General features: G+C 31.8%; 1 protein-coding gene across 1 annotated transcript; it reads right to left on the bottom strand.

Moving 5' to 3' along the window:
• Positions 1-243: 243 nt before the first annotated feature.
• On the bottom strand, positions 244-17,648 carry LOC145323094 (beta-arrestin-2-like). The gene is made up of 5 exons (XM_080165476.1): positions 17,642-17,648; positions 17,222-17,251; positions 6,832-6,920; positions 1,418-1,501; positions 244-294 (listed from the first exon to the last, which is right to left on the bottom strand). Exons 1-5 carry the CDS (start codon positions 17,646-17,648, stop codon positions 244-246), a joined length of 261 nt encoding a protein of 86 aa, XP_080021602.1.
• Positions 17,649-17,683: the final 35 nt, after the last annotated feature.

Below are 17,683 nucleotides of genomic sequence, written 5' to 3' on the forward strand. Positions count from 1 at the left end.
ATATTTTTTTTTAATTTTTGTCAGTTTGAGCCAAACAAAGCGTTTGATAGAAATTTCGTATTTTTTTTAGATAATCCAGGTACGGTTATCAAAAAAAAAAAAAAATTTCCCTATTGTTCTATTCAATAGGGAATACATATATCTAGAGCACCTTATCGTTCTACTACTATTTTTAGGCCTTATAACACACACCTTTACGGGATTTACTAGAAAATGACCTCTCCCTTTTTAAGGATTCATGTATTAAAATGTGGGGTTTGATCTCTCCCTGAAATTAGTTGCAGCAAGAAGTACCTAAAAAAAATGTTGAAACTAATTTCTGGACTCTTTTTTTTCAAGCAATAGCGAATGGACATGCTAAAATGCCCTTTTTAAGTTATGCTATTAAAAAGTACATACCTACATATATAAAAGTGTAGGTAGAATAAACGTGGATATTATGACTTTAAAAAATTATCGTCAATTTAGAATGCTATTTCAGCTCTCATTCTTTGGTCTGTTTCTTCATCCAGTAGGAGGGGAGGGGATGTGGTAAAGGGCGAGGAAGATCGTTATTTTACAAGTTTCACTTGAAAGTTTATAGGGTACAATTAAATATCATAATCTGAGGTGGATTCTTAAACAAATTTTGCCAAACTAAGCGATTAGTGGGGCAAATTTTTTTTAAGAATCCACCTCTGGTGTAAGATTCAAGCAATTTACATAATAAAAGTACTCTCTTTTATATTTTAATAGATATCTCTATTTGAAGTTAACCTTTAGTTCTTCAATTTTATAAGTCTTCAATTTCTAATGATTTAGCATTCTAGGAAGTTAACGGGAGATGGATAAGTTTTCTAATATATAGCAAGACTAAAAGTAAGAATAGGGGGTGGTGAATCGTGAAGTTTATTTTTTGTCCAAGATTATAAAACTTAATGGTAGTTTAATTTTGTTATATACTTTAAGGCTTAATAGTAAAATAATTTGTACGATTAATCTATACCTATATTGTCAATCCATCGTTAGTGTTCTTGTGTTTAAAAAATTATCATTTACATGTTAATGCTACTTTTTTCCGAGTGCCAATACCCATCAGTGTGTTGTTGGATGTTTCATAAGACTTCCACAATCCTTGGAAACACATCTTATAGTTGGTGCTAAGCGCAAGGACGTACCAAGGGGGGGGGGGGGTAAAAATTGTCATTACTTGCCCCTTCCCCCCCCCCCCCCCCAAAGTGTTTTAAGGCAAAATGTCGGGGGAGAACATTTTAATTGAGGACTTTCATTGAATTTTGATTGGTTGGTTCAATAAGTTGATTGTCCAAACGTTTCAACCACTGATTGAGACAACAGAAGGGGCAATTGTGTATTATCATTGGGGGTGTACACCAATTTATCGCGTATTGTCTTATCCCTTTAGATCCCTGATAATTACCTTTCTGAAAGTGAGGCCAAGAACGTCCAAGTCCTCCCTGCCATACCTGAAGGCTGCCAGTACATGGCCAAATACTTTACGGTCCTGAAACAGAAAAAAAAGATAAAAACTTAGGGATGGAAATCCGTCAAATTTTTGGACCGGATTCGGATTCTTACAAGAATCCGTCAAAAAAATGGCGGATTCTCGCGGATTCCGGATTCTTATTTTGGCGGATTCTGGATTCTAGCAATATTTTAAAAGGCTTTTTTTCAAAAATGTAAAAAATTAAGTGCTACATATGTCCTAAAAATTAATGTTCTTGGAGTTCTCTATAATTCACTTCCGAGAATCGAACCAGATTTTAAAAGATATTATATATAATGATGATATTCTTTGCCTTCAAAAAGGGGGAGTTGAAAGAAAAAACAAGATGCTAATTTTAGCCTACCAATTAAGAATAAGAATCCGCTATTAAAAAAAACAGATTCGGATTCCAAAATTGACCAAAAATTTTGCGGATTCCGGATTGCCAACCCTAAAAACTAAATTCTTTATTAGTTTATACTCCAAAACGAGATTGAAAAAAATGTCTGATAATTTTGAAACGTGGCATAATATACCTATAGGATATAAAAAAAATATTAAGAAAATTTTTTACTTTTAGAGAAAATATTACATTGTTCAATGTTCAGTAGGTATGTTTACATGAATTCTAAATTAAATTCTTGTGGTATAATTGATGAATCAACTAATCTAACACGCAATTCTCATATATCACAAAAATTGTCCAAAATTTTAATGGAGGGGGGGGGGGGGGATATATTTAGAGTCACTGTTAAACAAAGTGTTAACATTCTTTAAAGTGAAAAATTCATAGATTTCTTTCTATAAACATCAAACACTGGGTATTTTATCAGCTGAAATTAATATAAACTCGTATTTTTTTGTTAGCAATTTTTTACTTCTTAAAAATCATATTCGATTCTCATGTTTTAATAGGTAAAACAATGTAAAAAGATAACATGTCAATCATATGTTTATTTTAAAGGATTATTTGCTATATTTAGAACAGTTTTTTTATTGGGTTCAAAGATAGTAGAAGTGAATACGTATACCTCATCTGTTGTACGTCAAAATGATGTCAAAACAGTAAGGATGACAATTTACATTAGAGCAAACAATTTTTTTCTTAAGAAAAGGTCTGAACATATTTCTGTTGTGATAAACTTTCTGGGTGCTGAATCTTTATTTTTATTTCAATACATAATTGTAATATCATTTGGATGTAAAATAATGTCTAATCGTCCTAGGAATCATAATTTCAATAAGGAAATCAATGGGATAATTTTATCTACATGTTCCTAGCCTTTATGGTCAAGATTGTAGTTTTTTTGGTTTTTTTTTTTTGGGGGGGGGGGGGATTTAGTGCTTGATATGAACTTTGTTGAATGGCACCTTTCTATCCGTTGTTTGAACGAATGTAAGAAACAGAAGTATAGAAGAGCTTTGCTTTATAAAAATTAAGAACCTTATCTTCTTCAAAAAAGACGTTAAAAAACCTTTCTATTTGAACATCATCTTTGATAAATAGATTAATAACACTTTTATATTTCTTAAAAGGTTTCATTTATGAGAACTCCATATAAGAAGATTTTTATATCTATGTAACTTTAGTACAAATAACAGACTTAAAAGTATTAGAAGTTTTCAAATAATAAAAAAGGGGAATTTAATTATTTTATTATGTTATGACTGATAAAATGCCTAAAGAAATACGCATCTTCAAATAAGAGTATCAAAAATCGATACAGACAGTATATTATCATATACAGAAAATCTGAGTAGTTGATGATACACATATTGAAGAAGAAAGTATAATATTATAGAGATGCTACGCATAGCTGTAATTAGTACCTAAAGCCATAAAAATATCGAGAAATTTCTAGTTAAGGTCCTTAAACTTTTGGTCTAATTTTACTATGTTTATTAGGCAAACTAAATTACTGTGCATTCACTTGCGCATATTATAACACATGGTGTATATTCTGCACAAGATTCATTTTTTTTCCCTGCTGCAATTTTTTTTCCCCTCCTAGTTTTTTTCTAGCAAGGAAGGAAAAAAAATGAAAAAATATTTTCAAAAGTCTTTATTTTATTCATATTATCCCCCCTCCGACACATTATTTTAGTAAATTTTTTCACCAAGGATGAGAGAAAAATGTAAAATATGTTTCTCTTCATTTTTTCCCTCCAACAACATATTTTATTTTTATTTTTTTTACCCTCCCTCCCTTCAGCATGGTCAATTTTATAAAATATACACCCCTGGATAAAGACTAAATAGGCATTCATTGGCCAGCAGAATTCTCACCAAAAAAATCAACCCTCTCTCTGTAATAGGAGTCGAGTAAATATAATTTTTCCTGTAGCAATCAGTTGCCCGTCATAGAATTGCCATTAGCATAGGGAACCTTAAACAATCTATCTTGAATAGTAACCAAGAAATTGACGTTTCTTCAATGTCATATCGTTTGTTACGGACAAATGGACGGAGAGACAGATATTTTAGTATTTAAAGTCGCCAATAAAAAAAAAAGGCTAGGTATGGAAAGAAACATTTTATTCTTCTAAAATATATCAGGTTTTGCTGATTTGTTAATGCAATACATGTACGGAAATGAAGGCATACTTACAAATATTGATGACAAATATATAGGCAAATATACACTGATAAGGACTTAGAAATACACTATAAAAATGTATATTTTCTTAACTTAAACGTTTATTTATAATTTTACCCATACTAACAATCAAACTTAGATATCTAGTTGATTTAACCTTATCAATTATTTTAATATTTTAATTATTTTATTAAAGCCCCCAAGGTTTTAAATCCAACGAATGATACAACGAACTCATATTATTATAACATGGGAACTAATAAGATTTACAGTTCCATGTCTCCTCCCTGATTAAGGTTCAAAATCACTATACCGTCTTCTATAATTTTTAAAAATTTGTCACTAAAGTATCAACTCTACCATTACCCCTAAATGCCTCTAGGGGCGGAACCGCTAGTATAAATATATGTTTAAAACAAAAATATTTTACAGTGTAAAATCCAAATTACCCTTAACATGAGTGTATTAGTGTTCTTATAAATATAAAAAAGAATTCACGAGAAACTAATAAATACGTCAAAGTTTACATACCTACGTCTATTATGCTTTTTTGACAGTTAAATTTGTATATCAAAACACTTAAAATAAATACCTATCCATTTTTAAAAGCGAAGTTTTTCTAAAACTATGGTCTGTTCATTCTTCCGTAACGATTTGCTCTTTTCGTTAATTTGGGCATGTTAGAATTGCCCTATCGACGTTTAAAAACTATGGATTGTGATTCCTTTAACAGTTAAGATATCATTTAGAAATCGTTACCAGAAAGTCCATAAATCCATTTTAACAAGGATGACAACATCCATAAAAGCGAAGCACTGAAACGGTAGGACAAACGGACATTAACACTTGTATAGTGTTAGAACTTAATTATCATAATATAAATTTATAAGAGTCAAAGCAAAATTGTAAGTAAATTTGATGTAAAACTGCTTGATACAGGATAATTTTTATGGACATACTTACATTTTTAGGGCTTGATTATAGAGTTGCTTCGCTTATTACATTATACTTTGTTGTCCCCGGAATCAATATACAAAAAATCAGATCAATCCGATGATTTGATCACATAAAAATTTGTTGTTAAAAAAGTAAAAAAATCAACATGTTTAAAATGGACGTACGGACATTTTGGTAATGATTATAGAGTTGCTTTCTAAATCGTACCTAACTACTAAAGGAATCACCATGCAAAGTTTGAAATCGATAGGACAATTCTAACATGCCTAAATTAACGGAAAAAGCTATCCGTTACGGACGTACGGACGTACGGACGTACGGACGGACGTACGGACGTACGGACGGACCGACCCTAATTATAGAAAAGCTTCGCTTTTAAAAATACCTATTGATTTAGAACTTTTTGACAAATTTTTTTTGTATTATCCTATTCATCGGATTTTTTAAAATGATTCCAATGACAACAAGGTACAATATTTCATGCGAAGCATCTATATAATGCATTCCTAAAAATGTCAGTAGGTTCTCAACAGAATCTAGTATTTACGCAATTTTTAAAAGCGAAGCTTTTCTATAATTAGGGTCGTCCGTCCGTCCGTAACGGATAGCTTTTTTCGTTAATTTAGACATGTTAGAATTGTCCTATCGATTTCAAATTTTGCATGGTGATTCCTTTAGTAGTTAGGTAGGATTTAGAAAGCGTAGCAACTCTATAATCATTACCAAAATGTCCGTACGTCCATTTTTAACATATTGATTTTTTTACTTTTTTTAAATAGCTTTTTCGTTAATTAAGGCATGTTAGAATTGTCCTATCGATTTCAAATTTTGCATGGTGATTCCTTTAATAGTTAGGTACGAGTTAGAAAGCGTAGCAACTCTATAATCATTACCAGAATGTCCGTACGTCCATGTTAAACATGTTGATTTTTTTACATTTTTAACAACAAATTTGTATGTGACCTAATTATCCGATTGGTCTGATTTTTGGTATACTGATTCCTGGGACAACAAAGTACAATTTTATAAGCGAAGCAACTCTATAATCAAGTCCTAAAATCATTCTTATATGATGAATTACCCCCAGATTTAAGATTTTTTGGATAGGCCTCCAGATTCCGGAGCTCCAGGCCTCCAGGTGGTCTCTGTACAGGTAAAATTGAAATTTTTTTTTTTAAGTTACAGGTCAACTTATAAAACAAAATATGCATCTTTTTTAATATTATTCACATATTTGAAGAAAAAATATGCATATTTTGTTTTATAAGTTGATTTTTAACTTAAATTTTTTTTTTTTTTTCATTTTTACCTGTACAGAGACAACCTGGAGGCCTATCCAAAAAATCTTAAATCTGGGGGAAATTCATCATATAAGAATGATTTTATCCCTAATAACCTATCCTCTCAGTCCAAAGATAAAGCCTATACTCACCGTTTACGCAAATGTGTCAGAACTTACCCCCCCCCCCTTAAAAGTACATATTACGTTAATAATGTACAGAATTAAATAAACAAATCTTAAAAATTAATTTAATGCATTAAAGAATTTTTTATATACACCGATCATATTCATAATCCAGGAAGGGGAGGGACAATTGTCTGTAAATAACACTGGTACCCAAAGGTTTAAACCCTGTTTATTTATTCGTTTGGGTACTTTTATAAATTTCAATTTGTTAGTTCATAACTAGTGGTGACCAACAGTTTTAATACAAAGGGTTAATTTCATTTATCATCATTGTGTACAACCTTTTATAGTCCATTGTCTTATCCCTGATCATACATTAAGTTTACCTTTAAATATTCTGGATCGACTAGAACAACACCATCGATGGGATCCACATGGGTAACATGGTCAACAAAGTCACGTTTACCAAGGTAGACTGAAGAAAAAAAAATATTTTAATTACTATGAATTTTCTAAAATACATCCTTACGGTATATAACTGACTGATATGATTCTGCTCACTGCGAATTTTAAAAGAAAAAAAGTTGACCCTCAAAATTTCCCCTTAAAGTGATACTTTTCTAATAGTTTATAGTCCACTAAGTTGTAAGTAGTAAGAATTAAAATCCATTAAGTCCCTTCTAACAAGATATTGGCAACTTTTTGCACACATTTTCGCAAACGGCAATTATTTCCTTTATTTGAAGTTTTGGTTAATAACATTTTCATAAAAGTTTTTAGTAATTATCATTTAAGATCCATTGTTGAGAAAAAATAACTGAAAAAATGTGTTTCCATGCAAAATAAGCTTAAAATTTAATGATTTTAAAAATTTGCGATTTAATGGTAAAAAAGAATATTTTTTGCTTTTTGATAGACTGAATATGTTTAATTTTGTTTTTTATATAATCTATTCTTTGAAAAGACATACATATTCTTTTAGATTTGAAAAAAATTGAAAAAATTAAAAATTGGAATTAATCAAAATCAATCTATAGCCTTTAAAAAATACTTTTGATATTTTTAACCTATATAATCAATAAAATCAATGGAAAACAAAATAGTTTTATAAAACAAACTTTTGGAAAAGGTTTAAGGTAACTTCATAAAATTAGCATTTAAGTAGGATATTTTTCTTGTCTATTTTAAAAATGCAATTTAAACATAGTTAACGAATATTTTATTAGCAAGAATAGTAATAAAATATTTCAATAACTACTTAAACCTTTTTGTGGCTATGTTATTTATTTAAACAGAAAATCTATTTTGTCAGAATTATAAAAAAAATGAAGTATTTTCAATCAAGCTTGCAAAATAACCGTAATTTTATCAAACTTACTCACAGTTTATAGAAGATATTGTTTTAAAATATTAATTATCAAAAAAAATCTTTAATTTACAATGTTTAAAACACCTAAAAGTAAATTCTAAGCAAAATTAGATTTATTCTCTAGATTTAGAGTAGCTGCGCTACTTAAAAAAACATCTAGTATTAAAACCTATCAGCTGATCAAAATTCAATAGTCATAAAGAGAGAGGTCATTTTCTAGTAAATCCCGTAAAGGTGTGTGTTATAAGGCCTAAAAATAGTAGTAGAACAATAAGGTGCTCTATATATTTGTATTCCCTATTGAATAGAACAATTGGGAAATTTTTTTTTTTTTTTGATAACTGACCTGGAATATCTTTAAAAAATACGAAATTTTTATCAAACGCTTTGTTTGGCTCAAACTGACAAAAATTAAAAAAAAATTTAATTATAATAATAATGTTTTCTATAGGTACAAGGTAAAGGTTAAGAACAATCTATACCATTAAACAAAGGAAGAAGTCATTCTTTACAGGTTGATTTATTATAATTATATTTTTTTATTTGTGTCAGTTTGAGCCAAACAAAGCGTTTGATAGAAATTTCAAGATATTCCAGGTACGGTTATCAAAAAAAAAAAAAATTTCTTCCCTATTGTTCTATTCAATAGGAAATACAAATATATAGAGCACCTTATCGTTCTACTACTATTTTTAGGCCTTATAACACACACCTTTACGGGATTTACTAGAAAATGACCTCCCTCTTTTAATCTGAAGATAGGTGCTAATAATGTTTATTATAATCAGATTGAGATATCAAATTATCCTCCATTGTTCATTATTATGATTTTAGATAAATTTCAAGGAGGGAGGAACATTGGGCTGTTTATTACACTAGACTCAAAAGCATTTAGTAACATTTTCTTATTTGTTGCAACTTTGCGACTTTAATTATCGGTTTATTGAGTTGAGTGTCCAAATGTTTCAACCACTAATTATAATCTACAAAAAGGGGTTAATTTTGTGTATCATCATTGGGGATGTACATCAATCTATTGTCCATTGTCTTGTCCCTTTAGATCCCTGATAAATTTTGAAATTCTATCAATTTAACCGTTTTGTTGAAAATAATATTGAGTCATAAAGTAGCTAAGCTCAAAAGATTGTGTTAATTCCACTGCTGCTCTGTATGATACTGAGCAAAGGGGGAGGGGGGAGACTTGTCCTTAAACATGGACTTGTATTCTTACTTTTCTACCGATTAAAACGAAATTTGATGCTTATCCACAATTTTATTCCAATACAAAAGGCTAATGTTTAATAGCATAATGTTGTTTTTTTCTTTATTATAGTATTTAGTATTTACGGTGAATGTTGTTTGTCATCCTTATTAAATTGAACTAATATTATTAAAATGGCTTAAAACCTGTCCTTAAGCAATATATGTGCTAACCGCTCAACTAATATGGTTCCCCTTAACAATACAGCTTAAAATTAAACCACCTCTATTACCTTAATAACAAATAAAATATTATTTGAGATGCAAAGAAAGGATAGAACAATTTAGTTTGAATGGGAGGAGAAAAAACAAATATGAATAATTCCCCCAACCCCTGAGTATCATATAACATAATTAACAACATTTCTTTTCGGTCAAATAACTTGACCTTGTTTGACCCCCCCCCCCCCCTCCCCCATCACACACATCCAGATATATTTTTAAGAAGCGCAGCTTCTATCTAATTTGTTTGGCTGTACGTCACAACGTATCTCCATCAAAATAAACATGTAATCTATTGTAACCTAAAGTTGAAAAAATGTATTAAACATTTTTTTAAAGATCAATAAAAGTTTTAGACATGCTTAGAGCTGAAACTGATTTAAATTTGGAAATTATTTTCCTTGTTTCACTAATAAGTCATTGATTATTAGGAAATTCAATCATAGGTTAAAGTGAGGCGATCTCAGTGGCGAGGCAAAGTTGGTAATTTTCAACACACTTTCATTAAATGACACTTTTCTCCATGTTTTAATCGACTGATAGGAAAATCATTAAACCAAAGTTGTTCGTTATTAAATTACACACAAACAAGGATAATAACATCCATAAAAGCGAAGCTCTGAAACGATATGACAGACGAACATTAACTTTTGTTGAGTGTCAGAACTGAATATACAAAATATAAAAAATAAGGTTTGACAATATTATACGTAAATTTGTTGCAAAACTTCTTAAAAACAGAATTCTGTTTAAGGACATACTGCCATTTTTAATACTTGATTATAATATTGTATAATATTGTACCTTATTGTAATTGGAATCAGTAATAAGAAATCAGATCAATCGGATGATTTTATCACATAAATAATTCTTATTAGAAAAGTAAAAAAACCAACATGTTTAAAATGGACGTACGGACCTTCTGGTAACGATTACAGAGTTTCTACGATTTCTCAATCGTACCTTACTACTACAGGAATCACCATGCAAAGTTTGAAATCGCTAGGACAATTCTAACATGCCTAAATTAACGAATAAAAGCTAACTATCTCGTACGGGCGGACTGACCGACCCTAATTATGGAAAAGGTTTGCTTTTAAAAAGTATAAATAGTAGCTGTTCATAGGAGAGTTTATAACTATTTCTGCAAGGGTATCATTATACCGAGAGTGATTGCATCAAGAAAAATTCCAATCCCCCCCCCAAAAAAATTAATTAAAACAAGGATGACAACATCCATTAAAGCAAAGCATTAAAACAGTAGAACAAAAGGACATTAACACTTGTATAGGAGAGTTTATAACTATTTCTGCAAGGGTATCATTATACCGAGAGGGATTGCATTAAGAAAAATTCCCAACCCCCCCAAAAAATCAATTAAAACAAGGATGACAACATCCATAAAAGCGAAGCATTAAAATGGTAGAACAAACGGACATTAACACTTGTATAGTGTCTGAACTGAATAATCAGAATGTAAAAGTATAAGAGTCAAAGCAAAATTGTAAGTAAAGGGGGGGGGGGGCGTAATGACATTTATTCGTAATCCGTGAGCAAAATGGTCTAAAAATATAGCTAGAACCTTCAAACTTGGTATATAAGCCTAGTCCTATAGGTATTACATCTAAATGGAAAAAAAATCCAAAATTTTTTATTTTAAGGTTAGGTTAGGTAAGAAAAACCCTGCGGAAATGGGGTTTTTAGGCTTTTTTTGGTCTATTTTGATTTGGAAACTTACCTTACATTGTTTTTTCTTAGGGTTTTAACTTAAATACACTGTATCTATTCATATGGACATTATTTAAGATGATTCAGCAAGTCGGGGACCGACCCCAGAGGGCTAGGTGGGTGGCCCGCATGGGTTAAGTGCATTTTTCCCAATACATATGTTGTGATACATCTAATTATAGGTTTTTTAGGTCAAGGAACTCAAATTTAGAGCTAAAATAGGCATTAGACTAATCTGAAGCTAGCCCCAGCGGGCTAGGTTGGTGGCCCGCAGGGGTTAAGTGCATTTTTTCTAATATATATCTTGTTATATATCAAAATATAGGTTTTTCAGGTCAAGAAACTCAAATTCTGAGCGAAAATTAGCATTAGACTAACCTGAAGCTAACCCCCCCGGGCTAGGTTGGTTTTCTGCAGGACTTAAGAGCATTTACCTAACCTAACCTAGAAACTTACTTATAATTTTACTTGGTTTTTTTTAATAAACTTTGTCTATTAATGAGGACTTTATTTAAGATAATCCAACAAGTCGGGAACTGACCCCAGCAGGCTAGGTTGGTGGCCCGCAGGGGTTAATTGCATTTTTTCCAATATATATCTTGTAATATATCAAAATATAGGTTTTTTAGGTCAAAAAACTCAAATTCTGAGCGAAAATTAGCATTAGACTAACCTGAAGCTTACCCCCCCGGGCTAGGTTGGTTTTCTGCAGGGCTTAAAGGCATTTACCTAACCTAACCTAGAAACTTACCTAAATTTTTACAGGTTTTTTTCTTGTATAAACTGGGTCTATTAATGAGAACTTTATTTAAAATGATCCAGAAAGTCGAGTACCGACTTATCTGAAGCTAGCCCCAGTGCATTATTTTCCAAAATACATCTTGTGATATATCAAAATATAGGTTTTTAAGGTCAAGAACTCAAATTCAGAGCTAAAATAAGCATTAGAATAATCTTAAGCTAACCCCAGTGGGCTAGTTGGGTTGCCCACAGGGCTTAAGTGCATTTTACCTAACCTAACCTAGAAACTTACATTTAATATTATTTTTTTAGGTTTTGTTTCTCAAATAAACTGTCCATTCATGAGGATCTTATTTCAGATGATCCAGCAATTCGAAGATCGACCCCAGCGGGCTAGTTGGGTAGCCCGCAGGGGTTAAATGCATTTTTCAGAAAAAGTATGTGTTATCATACATCAAATTATAGTTTTTTTAGTTCAAGAAACTCAAATTTACAGCTAATAAAAGTATCAGACTAATCTGAAGCTAGCCCCAGCGGGCTAGGTGGGATGCCTGCAAGTCTTAAGTGCATTTTACCTAACCTAACCTGGAATAAACTGTGTCTATTTATTATTTAAGAAGATCAAGCAAGTCAGCGACGGACCCCAGCAGGATAGGTGGGTGGCCCGCCAGGTTTAAGTGCATTTTCAAAAAGTATGTGCAGTCATACATAAAATTAAAGGTTTTTTAGGTCCAGAAATTAAAATTTAGAGCTAATAATAGAATCAGACTAATTTGAAGCTAGCCCCTGCGGGCTAGGTGGGTTGCCTGCAAGGCTTAAATGCATTTTACCAAACCTAACCTAGAATCTTACTTTTTTGAAGGTTATTTAATTGAATAAACTGTTCATGAGAACATTATTTAAGAGGATCCAGCAAGTCGGGGACTGACCCAGGCGGGCTAGGTTTTACATAGATACACAGTGTTTAGTCCTAAAGCCATCATTTAAAAGATTCTTCATACAGGAGGCTGACTCAAGGAGGTCCCCAACTTGCTGGATCATCTAAAATAAAGTCCTCATTCATAGACACAGTTCATTCAAGGAAAAAAACAAAAAATAAGTAAGTTTCTAGGTTAGGTTAGGTAAAATGCACTTAAGCCCTGCAGAAGATCTACCTAGCCCACAGGGGTTAGCTTCAGGTAAGTCCTATGCTAATTTTAGCTCTGAATTTGAGTTTCTTGACCTTAAAAACCAATATTTTGAAATATAACAAGATATATATTGGAAAATAACGCACTTAACCCCTACGGGCCAGCGCCCTAGCCCGCTGGGGCTAGCTTCAGATTAGTCTTATGCTAATTCTAGCTCTGAATTTGAGTTAACTGACCTAAAAAACTTATAATTAGATGTATCACAGCATATATATTGGGAAAAATGCACTTAACCCCTGCGGGCCACCAACCTAGCCCGCTGGGGTCGGTCCCCGACTTGCTGGATTATCTTAAATAAATTCCTCAATAATAGACAAAGTTTATTCAAGAAAAAATTTGTAAAAATATAAGTAAGTTTCTAGGTTAGGTTAGGTAAATGCTCTTAAGCTCTGCAGAAAACCACCCTAGCCCGGGGGGGGGTTAGCTTCAGGTTAGTCAAATGTTAATTTTCACTCAGAATTTGAGTTTCTTGACCTAAAAAACCTATATTTTGATATATAACAAGATATATATTGGAAAAAGTGAACTTAACCCCTGCGGGCCACCAACCTAGCCCGCTGGGGCTAGCTTCAGATTAGTCTAATGCTTATTTTAGCTCTAAATTTGAGTTCCTTGACCTAAAAAACCTATAATTAGATGTATCACAACATATGTATTGGGAAAAATGCACTTAACCCCTGCGGGCCACCCACCTAGCCCTCTGGGGTCGGTCCCCGACTTGCTGAATCATCTTAAATAATGTCCATATGAATAGATACAGTGTATTTAAGTTAAAACCCTAAGAAAAAAACAATTTAAGGTAAGTTTCCACATCAAAATAGATCAAAAAAGCCTAAAAACCCCATTTCCGCAGGGTTTTTCTTACCTAACCTAACCTTAAAATAAAAAATTTTGGATTTTTTTTCCATTTAGATGTAATACCTATAGGACTAGGCTTATATACCAAGTTTGAAGGGTCTAGCTAAATATTTAGACCATTTTGCTCACGGATTACGAATAAATGTCATTACGCCCCCCCCCCCATTTGTTGCAAAACTGCATGATACAGGATAATGTTTATGGATGTACTTACATTTTTAAAAGTTGATTATAGAGTTGATTAATATTCAATATACCAAAAATCAGATCAAACGGATAATTAGATCACATAACAAGGATGACAACATCCATAAAAGCGAAGCACTGAAACGTTAGGACAAACGGACATTAACACTTGTATAGTGTCTGAACTGAATAATCAGAATATAAAGTATAAGAGTCGAAGCAAAATTGTAAGTAAATTTGTTGAAAAACTGCTTGATACAGGATAATGTTTTTGGACATACTTACATTTTATGAGTTGATTATAGAGTTGCTTTGCTAATAATATTGTTCTTTGTTGTCCCAGGAATCAATACACCAAAAACCAGATCAAACGGATAATTAGATCACATAAAATTTTGTTGTTAAAAAAGTAGAAAAATCAACATGTTTAAAATGGACGTACGGACATTCTGGTAATGATTATAGATTTGCTTTGCTTTTTAAATCGTACCTAACTACTAGAGGAATCATCATGCTATTTTTGAAATCGATAGGACAATTCTAACATGCATAAATTAACAAATAAAAGCTATCTATCTCGGACGAAAAATTAACATGTTTAAAATGGACGTATGGACATTCTGACAATGATTATAGAGTTGCTACGCTTTCCAAATAGTACCTAACTACTACAGGAATCATCATGCAAAGTTTGAAATCGATAGGACAATTCTAAAATGCCTAAATTAACGAATAAAAGCTATCTATCTCGGACGGACGGACGGACCGACCCTAATTATAGAAAAGCTTCGCTTTTAAAAATGTGTTGTTAAAAAAGTAGAAAAAACAACTTGTTTACAATTGGAAGTACGGACATTCTGGTAATGATTATAAAGGGTGAGCAAAAAAAAATGCGTAGATTTTTTAAATTCAAATTGCGCGGCTTGTGTTAATAGTAGAAAAATGTTATGCATACCATTAGAACCGATAAGAAGTCTATTTTTTGGAAATATAAGAACGATTCCTCTGCTACGTATAGTTAGGGAGCTACATGTTAAAATGTCCCAACTGACTTAAAACTTGACTTGCGAGTAAATTTTGGGATATTTTACCACCTAGCTCCTAGATTATTTGTAGCACGGGAACCGCTCTTATATTTTCAAAAAATACAATTCATAGCGGTTCTAACGGTATGCGTAACATTTTTCTACCATTAACACAAGCCGCGCAATTTTAATTTTAAAAATGTACGCATGTCTTTTTGCAAGAATTATTGTCTAATATTTACTAATATACTCGCAAGTCAAGTTTTAAGTCAATTGGGACATTTTAACCCTTAGCTCCCTAACTATACGTAGCAGAGGAATCGTTCTTATATTTCCATAAAATAGACTTCTTATCGGTTCTAATGGTATGCGTTTTTCTACTATTAACACAAGCCGCGCAATTTGAATTTTAAAAATCTACGCATTTTTTTTTGCTCACCCTTTAGATTTGATACGCTTTCTAAATCGTACCTAACTACTACAGGAATCACCATGAAAAGTTTGAAATCAAAAGGACAATTCTAACATGCCTAAATTAATGAATAAAAGCTATCTATCTCGGACGGACGGACCGACTCTAATTATAGAAAAGCTTTGCTATTAAAAATGTGTATAACTCTATTCTCTAATACAAAGTAGCTTGATGTCTGTCCGTCTGTCTGTCCCTTAAGATCTTGGTAACCACTGAATTGGATTCTACTCTGTAGGGAAAAAAAATCTGTAAAAAATCTTGATTTGACCAAACTTATTTATCTAGGGATAAAGAGGTGTTTTTAAAAGAGAAGCGAAGCGAAACTGAGGCCTAGAAAATAATGGATTTTAGTGGATAAGACTTTTTAAAAAGAATTTTTTACGACTTTTGTTAGCAGGTTGACTGTCTACTATTAACAGGGATCTTAACCCTTTACGGTCGGGCCCCTTGCCGCACCTTAATCAGTTGGGGGGGGGGGGGCGTTGAACGCCCCCCCTCATTATCTCAGTTACTATTAGAGCTAGAGGGCTAAAAAATTTTGGATCACCCTGCCAGGTTTGCTGGCATCCTGTGCCCGCCAGGATGGAGATATTCAAAAAATTCCAACTCTCAGTTATGTGTTATACCCATACTTAAAAAGTCAAGCAGTTTGGGCTCTTTATCTTTCACACACAGAAAATGAGATAGAAAAAACCGGAAGGGGGGGCGTTCAACGCCCCCCCCCCCCCCCCCCAACCGTTAAGGGTTAAGGGATTGGACAAAGTAGCCCCAAAGTAGATAAATTGTTATAAACCCAATAATGACAAGCCAAATATAATTATTTGTTAAAAACTTCAAGTACTAATAGTTTCAAAAGTCATGCAAGGTTGAGTGATTTTTTTCGGAAAAAATTTACAAGTACCCCTTTTTGAAAAATTAGAAAATAAACCCCTTTTACCTAACATCATTAAGGATACTATATTGACGAATATTACATCACTAATTATCTTTTCTTACCCAATATTACACACTTAATTATCTTTTCTTAAAAATACAGAAAATATAAAAATTAATAAGGTTTGTCATATTCCTATTATTACATAGTTAATTATTTTTTTTGAAAATAAAAATAAATAAACAAAATCATATAGGATAATCATATATGTAATATTCATTTTTGAGATATTGGATAATTTCGAATTTAGACAGCCCAAGGTACTATGTCTGCACCATATAATGATAATAAACAATTATCACTTCGCATGATAGACAGTTTTCCTGGAAAAATAAAATAAATATTTAGGAAATATCTTAGTTTCTAGGCTTCGCGGGACATCTATGTATTTTTTATGCTAAGAACCCAATTTAATTGGCTTAAAAATAACAAAAAATATTAAAACTCTCTACAAAAGAAACATATATAACTCATTTTTAAGGAAACTTTATTTACTCAGCTAGTTAGCTAAATATATGAAACTAGCGGCTTCGTCCCTAGCCTTTTGAGCTTTGACCCATTAAGAGGTAATTGAAAAAAATTAAGGTACGTGCCAAAAACAAGTTTGGGAGTGTCCCACACCCCAAGAAAATAGCCTAAAACCACCTCAGGATCCGTAGGTATATTCCCTGAAGAGTAGAATCCGATCGGTTCAGTGGTTACCGAGATCTTAATGGACGGACGGACATACATCATTGTACTTTAGTGATCATATCCTAAGCTACTAAATTTCTTGTGAAAATTCAGCTTACCATTAAGCTTTTTCCTATATGTAAGACATGCTATACAATTTTATGCGTAAATATTAAAAGAATAACTATTTTAATATTCATTATTATAATATTTCACTAATCATAAATGAATAACATTTTAAATTCTTGATGTTTCACCGCGAATTTTAAATTTTGCAAATTAATGCCGTGGACGAACTTTATTTTGAAATGTCGTATTCCATGTGAATTTTTATAAACAGAATATACGACTTTTATTTTTAGAATTTTTAATAATACTTTTAAGCCGTTTATTTATTTTGAAATACAGATTTAAAAAAAAAACAGCTTTAAATTTACATTGAAACAATTAATTTAAGTAGCTAATTTTACGTTTATAAATGCTAAATCTACAAAATTGGAATTATAAAATAATTGTTGTATACCCTGTTATATCTGTACGGGGCATTTTCATCATAAAAACAAAAACAGATATTTGTCTGC

This window comes from Acartia tonsa, chromosome 6, assembly GCF_053477335.1.
Source record: "Acartia tonsa isolate MP-2025a chromosome 6, ASM5347733v1, whole genome shotgun sequence".
Taxonomy (NCBI): Eukaryota; Metazoa; Arthropoda; class Copepoda; order Calanoida; family Acartiidae; genus Acartia; species Acartia tonsa.

What these genes read in the sequence shown, in the direction of transcription:
- LOC145323094 (XM_080165476.1), bottom strand. An exon ending in ATATAGGAAAAAGCTTAATG is followed by an intron (nt 6,921 to 17,221) that starts GTAAGCTGAATT and finishes TTTTTTCTTCAG; the next exon opens with TCTACCTTGGTAAACGTGAC. An exon ending in TTGGCCTCACTTTCAGAAAG is followed by an intron (nt 295 to 1,417) that starts GTAATTATCAGG and finishes CATTTTTTTTAG; the next exon opens with GTACTTCTTGCTGCAACTAA.